The sequence below is a fragment of the Pseudonaja textilis genome, chromosome 1 (genome assembly GCF_049901715.1).
Source record: "Pseudonaja textilis isolate UNSWEBS1 chromosome 1, rPseTex1.2, whole genome shotgun sequence".
Lineage (NCBI taxonomy): Eukaryota > Metazoa > Chordata > Lepidosauria > Squamata > Elapidae > Pseudonaja > Pseudonaja textilis.
The window spans coordinates 80555298-80567684 of NC_141990.1; the positions used below are offsets into that span (position 1 = coordinate 80555298).

The 12387-nt window shown below is 36.6% G+C and overlaps 1 protein-coding gene across 4 annotated transcripts in view; it reads left to right on the forward strand.

Annotated features, from left to right (window-relative positions):
• RGS17 (regulator of G protein signaling 17) overlaps positions 1-9734 on the forward strand; it is a 63352-nt gene extending 53618 nt beyond the window's left edge. For all 4 annotated transcript variants that reach the window (XM_087939330.1, XM_087939328.1, XM_026705029.2 and 1 more), the window contains 2 exons: positions 5988-6222; positions 8074-9734. In XM_087939330.1, the coding sequence (XP_087795456.1) occupies positions 5988-6222; positions 8074-8262 (424 nt within the window). In that variant the 3' untranslated portion in view covers positions 8263-9734. The remainder of the gene's footprint in view (positions 1-5987; positions 6223-8073) is intronic.
• The last annotated feature ends 2653 nt before the right edge of the window (positions 9735-12387 follow it).

The window sequence follows — 12387 nt, forward strand, 5'->3', positions numbered from 1 at the left end:
GGGAGAGAGAAAGAGAGAGAGATGCTGGGGAGAACCCAGGTTGCTATTGTCTCATTCTATGGAGATTCTCAGTCAACCAGGTCATGGCTGTCCCAAAGGAGCTTTTTCAAGAGGCAGCAGGACTTTCTGGTTTTTCTTTGAAGACATTTTGCTTCTCATCTGAGAAGCTTCTTCAACTCCATCCCCCACCATTCAGTCAGAGCTGAAGAAAATTCTTGAATGAGAAGTGAAACATCTTCAAAGAAAAACCAGAAAGTCCACTTGCCTCTTGAAAAAGCTCCTTTGAGACTATTGTCTCATTCAGATAAAGTTCTCTTAACTTTATCTGAATGAGACAAAAGCAATATGAGATCATGTCCTGTGGCTGACCTGTTTATTCACCTTTTTTGTCCCTTCACAAGGGGGAGAGCTTTTTTACATCAACTGCAGTCTTCCTCCTGAGCTACTTTTCTCCATGGCAAAGTGCTTTCTTAAGAAATGCTAATGGGAAGTTAACAAGCTGAGCTCTGTGACCTTAATTAGTTGATTAGAACATTCCTGCCTCCCACTGCTGTCTGAAACTGATCAGGCCTTAATCAGTTTCACACTGAAGGCTCTTGCTGTTATTAATGCACACACTGGTTAGAAAATGATTTTTTTTATTACTGTTTATTACCATCTATCTGCAAATAGTCACTACCTAAGGTAGTTGCTAAATCATGAGTAGCTGTATGCCTTACCTGATGTTGAGTCCACAGAGATTTTCCTAAGCATACACATACATAAGAAAAAGTCATATACAATTGCAACCAGGAATCTACGTTTTCAACTGCTTGCCTTTTTCTTTAAAAATACATTTTAAAATACAATCTAAACTAGTATACTTCAAAGTATAAAGTGGTTTTTTTTTTAATTGGGAGGGGTAATAATAAATTACCTTATGTAACCAAAATGCCCCAAACCAGAATAAGCTTTTCTTCCATAACAATAAAAGAACAATTAAGGCATAGAAGAAAGAGGACATATGTACTTTACATACATACAACAACATACAATGGTTTGTTAAATAGCTTACTTTAAAATATCCCAATAAGAATGGAGGAAATGTCTAAAATTCACAGAGATGATTTTTTTCAGGTGAGATTTTTGGAAGACAGAAAGCATTTATATCACTCTTGTAGCAAAAAAACTTCTCAACATTTCTTTCTCAGACAGAGAATTACTCATCATTTCCTCCATTAAATTATAACAATTCTCATTTTGGTGCATTCACTTCTAACTTGGGTTTATCGGCATAATTCTGAAATATTTCTCAAATTCTCTGTCTGCTATACATTTTCCAATTGTAGGTGCTTTTCTAAAGCCGCTTTTCTTAAAGTGAAAATGTATTTACAATTTTCATTCCTAGTTTTCTCTGGCTTTGCACTTCATCACAGTGCCATCTTGTGGTCAAAGTATCTTTCTGTAATACTGTGTCTAATTTCAAAGCAGTTTCCCTATTATCATCTGCCAAGGATTCATTTTTTTTATCCTTTATACTATTTGGATAATGTATTTCTCCACACAAATAGATGGTAATATATATTTTGAAATTCATTCATACATATATCAGAAGTCCTGATATGAGTATGTGGGTGTGCACGCATGTGTGTGTGTATGAAAAGCTTCAAATCATGCTTGACTGTAAAGACACATCCTTGCTATTTTCTTGACAGCAATAAGAAACTGATTCTCCCATGCCTCCTTTCAGATTATTCCAACTTTCCAATTTAAATGACATGCCTAGAATTCCATTGTAATTTCTCATCCAAGTAGGAACCAGAGTCAACCCTGTTTAGTTTCTAAATCCAAACAAAAGTTAGGCAATTATTGCCACCTACTACTGTGAGACATTTTTTAGACTGCATACTGCAGCATAAATTACTAAAGGAGAAGGGGATTTCAGAGGAAGAGACAGTTAGGTAATATCAACAACAATGAACATGAATTTGGACAAACTCTGGGAGATAGTGGAGGATAGAGGGGAGAGGGGCTGGCATGCTATGGTCCATGGTGTCAGAGTCGGGCACAACTGAAAAACAATGCTGTCCAGCTTACCAGTTTATCAGCACAGTATTTGAGTTTCAGGGTTTTTTTAAAAGAATGTTCTAAATGTAAAATAAAAAGAATCATTTGCATCTTCTTATATAGAGATTTTGCACACAGTTTTCCTAATGTATTGTTGGAAGAATTATCCTTCTGGGTTCAGTTCCAAGTGGGGAAAAAGACACTGGAAACATGGAGGCTGTTTGGAAGGTTTAATGGTGGACAGGACCACATGGCCTGGAGCTCCAGAGTGAAAAGGAAGGATGATCACATGCTTCAAGGTGAAGGAAGAGATCAAGAAAGGTGCTGAGGTGCTGAGAGTGCCTGGGTTTTATAACCTTTGTTGGGATTTGAATTGAAGCTTGTATTCTGATTGGTTGTCAGAGTCCCATGAGGCCATGCAGGGGCAACTCTGTAGGCTGTCCTGAGTTCCAGGCTTGGTTGAGCCTTGCTGGATAATGATGCACTGAAAGGGCTTTTGAGCAATTGCTATAGCTTTACCTGGAGATCTTTGTTATGTAATGTATTCTGGCCCAGGCCTTAATGGCCCAGCCATTAACAAAGGTGGGGGTGAGCTTCTGCTTCTGAGGTGAGTTTCTGCTTCTGAGTTTCTGCTCTTTTTCGGGGAAATATTCTGCCTTTTTAATATTTCCCAGGATAATTCATTTTTCAAGGAGGTGGGTGGGTGCTAACTTCCTACAATATAGAAATATCCATTTCTGAAGAAATGTTTATTTTTTTAAAAAAAACACGCACACAAAATGTCCTACTTGTTCTTTGGCACTTCAATTCTGCAGATAGCTTTAAAATTTAAACTATTTATAAAAGGTAATATCTGCAGCTGTTTGCACATAGCATCCATTAGCATACTTTTGAAAAGATGTTTTTGAACAAGTTTTGATCTGGGAAACATAAAACCAGTAGACTATACAACAGCAAAGTCTGATGCATCCAAATTCAGAAATTCATCAGGGAATAATAAATAATAGTCTGCTTTGATGTCAATGTGCCATTATAAACTCTGATAAGAACAAAGCACACAAATTTGCTCCCAGTGGAATAAATAGTGATTGTTTTTCTATCTCTTTAAGTTCACCTGTCCCTATCAATTGATCGGTGATTTTTTTTTATTCCCTGATAATTCCACTGCCAATAAAGAGAACAAAAAAGATCAAAGTGCCAAAGAAACCATAAATTGTTTATTTAAAAAATTTCAATCCATATTTGGATTATAAAATGTTTTAAAAAACATAAACATGCATAAGTTTATCAAAAAGTATGATGAATATTATCACACATACATAGAGTAAATATATTGTACATCATCAATCTTCCCACTTCTTTTAATGATAAAAGATATATTTTCTTCCTAAATAAAAGGAAGATGTTTTATTTTTCATTAAAAGCCAAAATAAACAGATCGAAGCAGAGGGACACATTAAAAGATATTTGTTACAAAAACAATGGTTGAAGCATTTGGCGTTAAGGAATTTCTCATCATTCCATCATGAATTCAATTGGGAATTAATCCAACTGACTTTCTTGGTCGCAGTAGTAGGTCTCTCTCAGAACAAATGGTAGCCAGAAAGGATCAGTGAGCCTATAAACCACACAATATGAACTAAGCCGTAAGTTGCATAGGTATGATTTATAGACTGGGTACAATTTTTCATGTCATCTTGAAGCACGCATTGGTTTTTTCTCACTGTTTCCATTATGGGTGTTAAAGCTAACCCGAATAAGGTTTCAGGTGCCTGTGCACAATGATGTTTTAAGTTAGTATTCCAAGCATATCTCAAGATGAAGGAAGCGTCCTTAATTTGAGGATGAAATGGTGGCTGTCTTCCCATTTCCTCTTCTGTATTCTGGAAACATTTATATTTTTTCTTCTCAAAAGAAATACCTGCTAATTGAATATCATTCAAGCCAGTAGGTCTAAATCAAGAGAACCATGGAGGTGCTCGGGTCAATATAAAAAAGAAACAGGTACATGTTACATATTCATTATCTAACAAAGGTTTTTGGTAGCTCACTGGGATTTCTCTTTCCATTGTTATTTCTTTCTTTCCCTTCCTTTCTTCCTTTCTCTGCCAACTGTTTCAACCACATATTCTTGCTGAAAAGAACTAAAAGGCAACCCTTGAGGCCAAAAAGCTATCCATTCCAAGCAGCCTTATAATGTTTCATTGGTGCATACTTGAAAGATAATTTGTGATTAGACTTATACTTTGATGCTGATGGAGGAGCAATTTCACTGATTAGATGCAATTTTTTTTGGTGGGCTTTGACTAATTCAGAGCGCGTGGAGCATCTTTCCTGCACAGTCTAATATTTTTTAATCCAGTTGGAAGAAAGAGAAATCACTTTCAGGCCCTCTTCAAAGGAAAGTTAGAAGGTGGTTCAGGTATGAGTTCATATCCTGCATTTCATTGTAAAGTCTTCCAGTGCTGGGTTTTTTTTTACTTCCCATGCCAATTAAATCCCAAAGAAATACATTAACAGGCAGTTCTTCTAATGTTTTGTATTTTTGACAAGTCAGGCAAGTTGCAAAGTGGTGAAAAACTAGCTAATAAGGAGTAAAAAAACAACAACTCAGTATCAACATACTCTACTGCCTCACGACAATAAAGTAAACTAAAAAATACAACTAAAAGAAATTGAAGGATAGTGCAGTATAGTGGTGAAGATGTTGGATTGGCAAAAGGGAGATCTAGAGCAGTGATGGCAAACCTTTTTGGCACTGAGTGCCCAAACTGGAACTCGTGTGCATGCATGTTCAGGGCACATGCCAGAGTGCCAGAAAACCGAAGACCAGCTGGTCAGTGTGTGCATACCTGTTTTTTTGGCTGCTTTTGGCCATTTTCAGGCCATTTTTCAGGCCATTTTCAGGCAATTTTTTGGGTCAAAAAAAAAGGGCCTGAAACCGGCCTGGAAAATAACCTGATTTTGGCCATTTGGGGGGCCATTTTCAGGCTGTTTTTCAAGCCATTTTTGGGCTGTTTTGGGGGACATTTTCAGGATGTTCCCAGGATGTTTTCAGGCCATTTTTGCCCCCCCCAAACAGCCCCAAAATGGCCGAAAACATGGCCGAAAAAGGCCCCCAAAGCCCCCCAAACACCCTGTTTTTTGGCTGATTTTTTGGCTGTTTTCTGGTGCTCCAGCACCCGCAAAGGCAGCTGGCCAGAAACTAGACAGCCCGATGGTGATGGGTGTCCACAGAGAGGGCTCTGTGTGCCACCTCTGGCATGTGTGCTATAGGTTTGCCATCACGGATCTAGAGTCTAGTGCAGGAGTGGGGAACCATGGCCCTTTTATGACTTGTAGTCTTCAAGTCCCAGAATTCCTGAGCCAGCAACAGTGGCTCAGGAATTCTGGGAGTTGTAGTCCACAAGTCATTAAAAGGCCATTGTTCCCCACTTCTGGTCTAGTGTATCCTCAGCCACAGAAATTCTCTGAGTGACTTTGGGCCAGCCACCATCTCGCTCAGCCCAATTTACCTCTCACAGGGTGATTCTTGTGGGGAAAAAATAATAAGAAGGAGTGCTTGGAAGGCACTGAGCTTCTGAACAAGAGGCAGCAGGATGCCTCACAAATAACCATTTGGTAAGGAAAAATTGGGGAAATTTGAAGACATTTCAGCCCAGTATTATTATTAAGCAAAGTCCAATGGAAAATAAAGAGCATTTCGTGTAGACTACACAATGTGGCCCAGGAGATACACCTTCTAGAGAAACAAGTTTGTTGTAACTGGCTTAAACAATATGGCTTCTTCAGGACTCAGGTTTACAACACTGTGTCTACTTCATTGGGATAAATCCCATTAAACAATATAAGACCAGCTGCAAATCAGACTACTATATGGCAATATTTGTACTGGTTTGACACTTTCGGGTATTGTCTTTGTGATTGCTATTTTTTTGCAGCCAAAATCCTACTGCTGATGAAATTCTATCTTGGGCTCAGAATTTTGACAAGATGATGAAAACACCAGCCGGTAGGAATATTTTCAGAGAATTTCTTCGAACAGAGTACAGCGAAGAGAACCTCCTATTCTGGTTAGCATGTGAAGACCTGAAAAAAGAACAGAACAAGGACGCTATTGAAGAAAAAGCCAGACTTATATATGAAGACTACATCTCTATACTATCGCCAAAAGAGGTAGTTTTTAAAACCCACCAAAGAATATTGGATGTGCACAATGCTCTGTTTGCATGTACAGTGTGATACGTTTAGAATATTTCTCACCACCAGAAATCACTGTCAGAAAATGATACCATATGATGGATAATAGGGCGGTATAATGAATAAACTGTTGGAATAATCCTAGATGTTAAGCTAAGGTTTGAATATACCTTCAGCCATGGAAGCGTGTGTGTGTGTGTGTGTGCGCGCGTGCATGTGTGTGTGTTTATATTTAATATGTTTATAATCAGGGGTGGGATTTGAACTTTTTAACAACCGGTTCTGTGGGTGTGGCTTAGTTGGTGGGCGTGGTTTGGTGGTCATGTTATTGGCTGGGCGTGGCCAACTCAATATCACTCACATCGAGGCACGCATTTCCTCACCTGGCCTCTCATGACTGTAGGGATGCTGCAACAGTTGTAAATGTGAAATGTGGTCATAAGTCACTTTTTTCAGGGCCATTGTAACTTTGAATGGACACTCCACACAAGCAAAGTACCAGCAAAGGAAGGGAAAAAAACTCCAGAGACCTTCCTGAGACAGGAAGTCTAGTCCTGCCAAGAATGTAATAAGGGTTAACGGAGAGGAAGTTTCTGTAAGCAACACCAGAATGTTTCCTTCCTGCCTTCCTTATAGGATTAGGCCAGTAATTTCTTTTAACAACTGGTTCTCCAAATTGCGTGGAATGTTAACAACCGGTTCTAGTGAATAGGTGCGAACTGGTAGAATCCCACCCCTGTGTATAATAGGATCTTTGTAATGGATCCAGAATTTCCATGAGCAAAACTTTGAAAGCAATTTTCCGCTAATCTATCTGTCTTTATATCCCCAGAATACACGACTTCTCATCCTTCCATTTCTTCCAACAGGAGGAACTCTTGATTTCTTTCTACTTGTGACAGGAAACTCTGGATCCAAACAATTCAGATGGATTTATTCTACAGTGTAAAAGTGTTTAGGAGTGCAGGCTTACATTTTTAACATAATTTCCTCTCGCGTCCATTAAGCAATTACATTTTTCTTTGTTTACTGTAGCATAGCATTAATTACATACATTGATGTCTATAGAGATTCTCAATCATCCAGGTCATTATTATTCCAAAGCTGCTTTTCCAAAAGGCAACTTGACTGTTTGTTTTTCTTTGAAAAGATTACACTTCTCATCCCAGAAACTTCTTGTTAGAACTAAAGAAGCTTCTTGGAGGAGAAGTGGAATGCTTTCAAAGAAAAAAACCAAGAAAGGCCAGTTCCCTTTGGGAAAAGCACCTGTGGAACTGCAGTATTTACATTGTCATTAAACTTCTGTAGCAAATTTAACTCACTTAGTAGAGATTGGATAAGATAAGGTATCATTGTTTAACTTACACATTTCAGAATCCTTATCATCAAATGAATATTAGTGTTTTGTTTCAGTTATAATTTCACTGAATTTTTAAAAAAAACCTGAAGTATGATATTTGGTACCAAGGCAAATGTAAACATTTTCCCAGTTAAAGATTCAATGGCAATTTGCTTTTGGCGCCAATATGGTTTCTACATATGTCCTGGGCTTAAAGAATACTATATTTAATATCAGTGTTGTGAAGACATTACACCAAGGCAAACACTTCTCTAGTCCAGACAAGTTAAATTTATAGATTTAATTTTGGTTTCGTTGATTTGAAGACTGGAGAATATATATGGTGTACCAATTGCAATTGGGCTTACGAAGAGAATTCTTTATAGGTAACGTCCCAATAAGTCCAGTTGTACTTAATTTAAAAATATGCTGATTGATCTGCAGTTCTTCAAGGTGAACATTTTATTGTCTTTTCCTCTCTTCCTTAGGTTAGCTTAGATTCACGGGTACGAGAAGTGATCAACAGAAATTTGTTGGACCCCAACTGTCATATGTATGAAGATGCTCAACTTCAAATCTACACCTTAATGCACAGAGACTCTTTCCCTAGGTTTTTGAACTCTCAGATCTATAAATCTCTTCTCGAAAGTACAAGGAGCTCTACTTCTGAGACTTAAAAATGGTTTGGGGATTTGAAATCTTGATTTAGCTTTGGGGGAATGGGTGGGGTAAGGACTATTAAGATGAAGACAGACGTAAAATTTTTAAAGCAACAGGCTGCTCTGGAAGCACCTTCACTGCATTTAGTCCAAAATGTACCCTTCCACTCCAGAGTCAAGCTCTGGAAAATCCGGTCCTGCCTCTTGGAGCTGGAGCCGGCTATGCATGGTGCTGATTTGTGAAGCCCCACCCCCACGATGTCACCAAGAAACCTCCCCTGCAATAGCTGGAACAATTTTGCACTTTAAGAAGAGTTTCCTTTGTAAATGAAGAAGGCAGGAAATAAACAGATAAATGGCCTAATGTCCATCTGTCCTTTTGTTTTGGGTGGACAGGGGTAGGTAGGGAAAGAGACAAGACTGGAAAGCGTGCCAGTTTTTCAATTCATTGTTCTTCATGGCTGCCATTTCAGCTGCTGATTCTGATGGGAAGATGGGTTCAACCAGAGCTAAGGGGTGAACTGAAAGCTCTTTTTTTATATTACATCTGTCTTCACCTTAGTAGTTCAATAATACCTGGAACTGAGTTCCTGGAGAACTACAGTTTGGCACGACTCTGGCTACTGTGAATCAAACAAATACATACAAAGGTCTTCGTCTACATTTATCAAGGTCTATCATTCTTGATTTTGGAAGGGAGGGAAAGTAGATTTGCCAAATCACACTTATTCAAATACTTTTACACCTGCAGTTAAGATTACAATGATGTTCTTGTCGTTTTAATGAAGAGTTTCCTTGTGTATCCTCACACTGCATGTGCAAAGCAAAACTGCTTCACTTTATCACTTAGTTGTTGCAATATTTAATCCAACAACATAAATTATATCTATATTTAAGAACATTGTGTGCAATATGGTCTTATGGTACACACGTAGGGATTATTGGAGTGAACCAGAAAACAATCTGACTTGGATTTAGCAATGTTATTCCCCATGTTCTGTGGAGAAAAATCCATTGCTATATAAGACAGACAACATTTCTATGTAAGAAAAAGAGCAAGAAGTGAATGTTATTTATCATCATTTATTTAAAATTCAAAACAGAGGATTTCTCTGGTTATTGACTGCCAGAATTGTGGTACTTTCATTACAGAAATGTCAAAACTAACAACAAACATCAAAGCACAAGCTACATGAAAAAACTCAAATGGAGAGACAGAGTCTATAAGCTGACATTGTTTATAATTGTTATAAAAACAGATAATCAATGTACATTTCAGATGTCAGATACTGTAATGGATTTATTAAAGACTGGCTATCCAGTTATCTAAAATTGTTGTGTAATGTTATGTAATTCATAAATGGAAAGAAACAAAACAAAAAAATCTTCCATTCACAGAATCAAGTCTAGAAAAATTTATGGTTTTAATTTAAAAGATAATTTTTTTAAAAAATGCATAAATGTAGCATTTTGGTCAGCATTGGAGACTAGCATTTGTCTATATATTTGCTTTTCTTAAAAGTTCTGTCCTATGAAAAGGAAAATTTATATTTTTAAAGAAAAAGCTAAGGAAGAATATCTTCTGGCATTCCTAATTTGAAAGGTTCATTTATGGGTCAGTGTTGTGGAGATTTAATAAATATTAAATTCAAACCTACTGGCCCAAAAATAGTGGCAAGAGTTGTTCTTTTTTCTTTTTAAAATAAACATCTTTCTGAGCACCAGTAAAAATGAAGACAGTATGGGGTCCTGTGTTTACCTTGAGTTGAATTTGCCAGGGTCAATCTTTTGCACAAGCCATCCTATAATGAATATGGATTTAGCCAAGAGCTGTTTTTCTCTTGTGAAACTCCCATTTTCCCAAATGTGCAATTGAAAAATCCCTTGGAGATCCTTTCCTTTGCTGCTAGTTCAGTTTTGTAAGTAGCTACCTGAATTTTTTTTAAATCCTAATTTCCCTAAGTGCTTGCATCTTTAAAAAGAAATAGCAAAATTTCTAAACAAACAACCAAAAAACCCCACCCTGTTCTTAGAACCTGTTCATTTTAATATTCAGTCTTGAGGTTTTATTTGAAGAATTGTTAAGGTGCCACAAAACAGATACATATTGAAGATATTATTATGAACTTTAGATTTGATGCTTGGGGACATTCTATAAACTGATTCTTCTCCTCGAAGTGAAGTTCTCGTTGCTGTCCATGATGAAGATATGGTGTTAAACAAATAGAATCAAGTTCTTTAATGTTAGCTGCTTGCCTGCAAGTTATTCCTGAGTTCATCTACATCTTAATGTGGATGCATTCACTAAGCATTCCAAGTCTCATTCATTAAAGGGGAATTTTTGCTGGAGCAAAGTTGTGAATTTTGCCCTCTGTTGTTGCAGTGGCCAAAAGAAAATAATGTATAGATCACATTAAGTATTGTTCATTGGATTGTTCATTCTAGTCCTAAACATCTGTGCCAACAGTGCCCCTCCCCCCACATGCTTGCATAATACTGGAATCTCTTGATCATCTAGTGTCCTTGAGAGCTATATTTCCCCAGTGTAAGTCCTTCGTTGCTAGCAATTATGCCATTGATTTATTTTGGAAGGGACTCATTCTTTATCTCTTTCACTACCTCTTCATATTTAATTTATTGAACATGTGTCAAAGGGCAGAAGTATGTGTGGTTGGGAATATACCTATTACTTTACTTACAATACTTGAAATCTGTAAGCTTAAGAGGTGTGGTGGGGAGATGTGGACAATTTAGCTAACCATTTCTTAAGATCTTTTGGTTTTGTAATTTATACAGAATTCAGGAGACAAGACTTTTGTAAAAAAAAAAAAAGGGCTATTCTTTATTCCCTATGCAACTCTTTTAACTGTTGTAGTGTTTGACAAAATGGGATTTTAAAAAAAAGGCAAAAAAGTAAGAGAAAATTCTGCAAAGCAGGAAAAATAAAAGGTCTGTTTACACTGGCGTTTGCTGACTATCCTACCATACTCAGCACTTTTAAATATTGTCGTGTATGAAAATGTAGTTTAAAATGCAAGACAAATTATTTATAAAGGACATTCTTTTAATAAATACCTGTTTTATCTGAAAAGTGTTATTGTGTTATGATATACTTTATTCATGTTGGTTATTAATTTACCATTATGAATAAATTTAAAGGTATATTGATAGAATCATATCTTCGAAGATGTTTACAAAAACAACTTTTTTTCTAAAGGAGAAAGTAGCAAGGAAAAAAAAGCAAATATCTGCCTTCTCCTACTGTGAATTTCTCATAATGAAATAATTTAATGCTCATTATCTGAAATAACTGTGGTATTACATATTTATAACACCACAGTACAAGTTACATTTCCTATGGTACCATATATATATATATATATATATATATATATATATATATATATATATATATTCTGTCTGTACATATTTATATGACGTGGATTCTGGTTTATTATCGTGTTTGAGATGCAACTATCTCTGGTGCACACAACTAGGTCTATGTAATTAGAAAATATTGTGCATGTATTTAATATTGAGATTTCATATTTTCAATGTTACTATTTGATGGTGACCTGTTAACCAGAAGCTATCTTTATAAGATACTTTTACTATAGTAAGGGAGATGTCAGTTTGACAGGACACCTTTCCTGAGAAACCTTAACCAAATAAAATTTGTGAGCATTTGCCAATAGCACTTAGAATTATGGTACTAGACTTCCTTTTGTGAGTATTTTGGTCATGATATGAGAGATATCACTTGGAATAAGATGTCGCATTTGAACTGTTTCCAAAATTACTAAGTATGTTGTTGCAGTGAGACTATGTTACCATAAGAGCCTAAATCCTGAATTTTACTGGATTTATAGGTAGGCCTATTGAGCACTCTACATTTTATATATACTTCCTAGGAATGAATGTATATTTTAAATCCATCTGGCAAATAAACGTATATACCCACACCACATAACCCTTGTGTCATTTAAAGATATACAAAAACTTTCTGCAACTAAGAGGAATAGCCAAATTTATCTCATTCCACTTTTGCATACCACAATTTTCAGTTCTCTGAAAGGAATATTGACAGTGTTTTAAATGACAACATAATCTCATTGCTCTCAGTCAGTTTGCAACATATGAGCA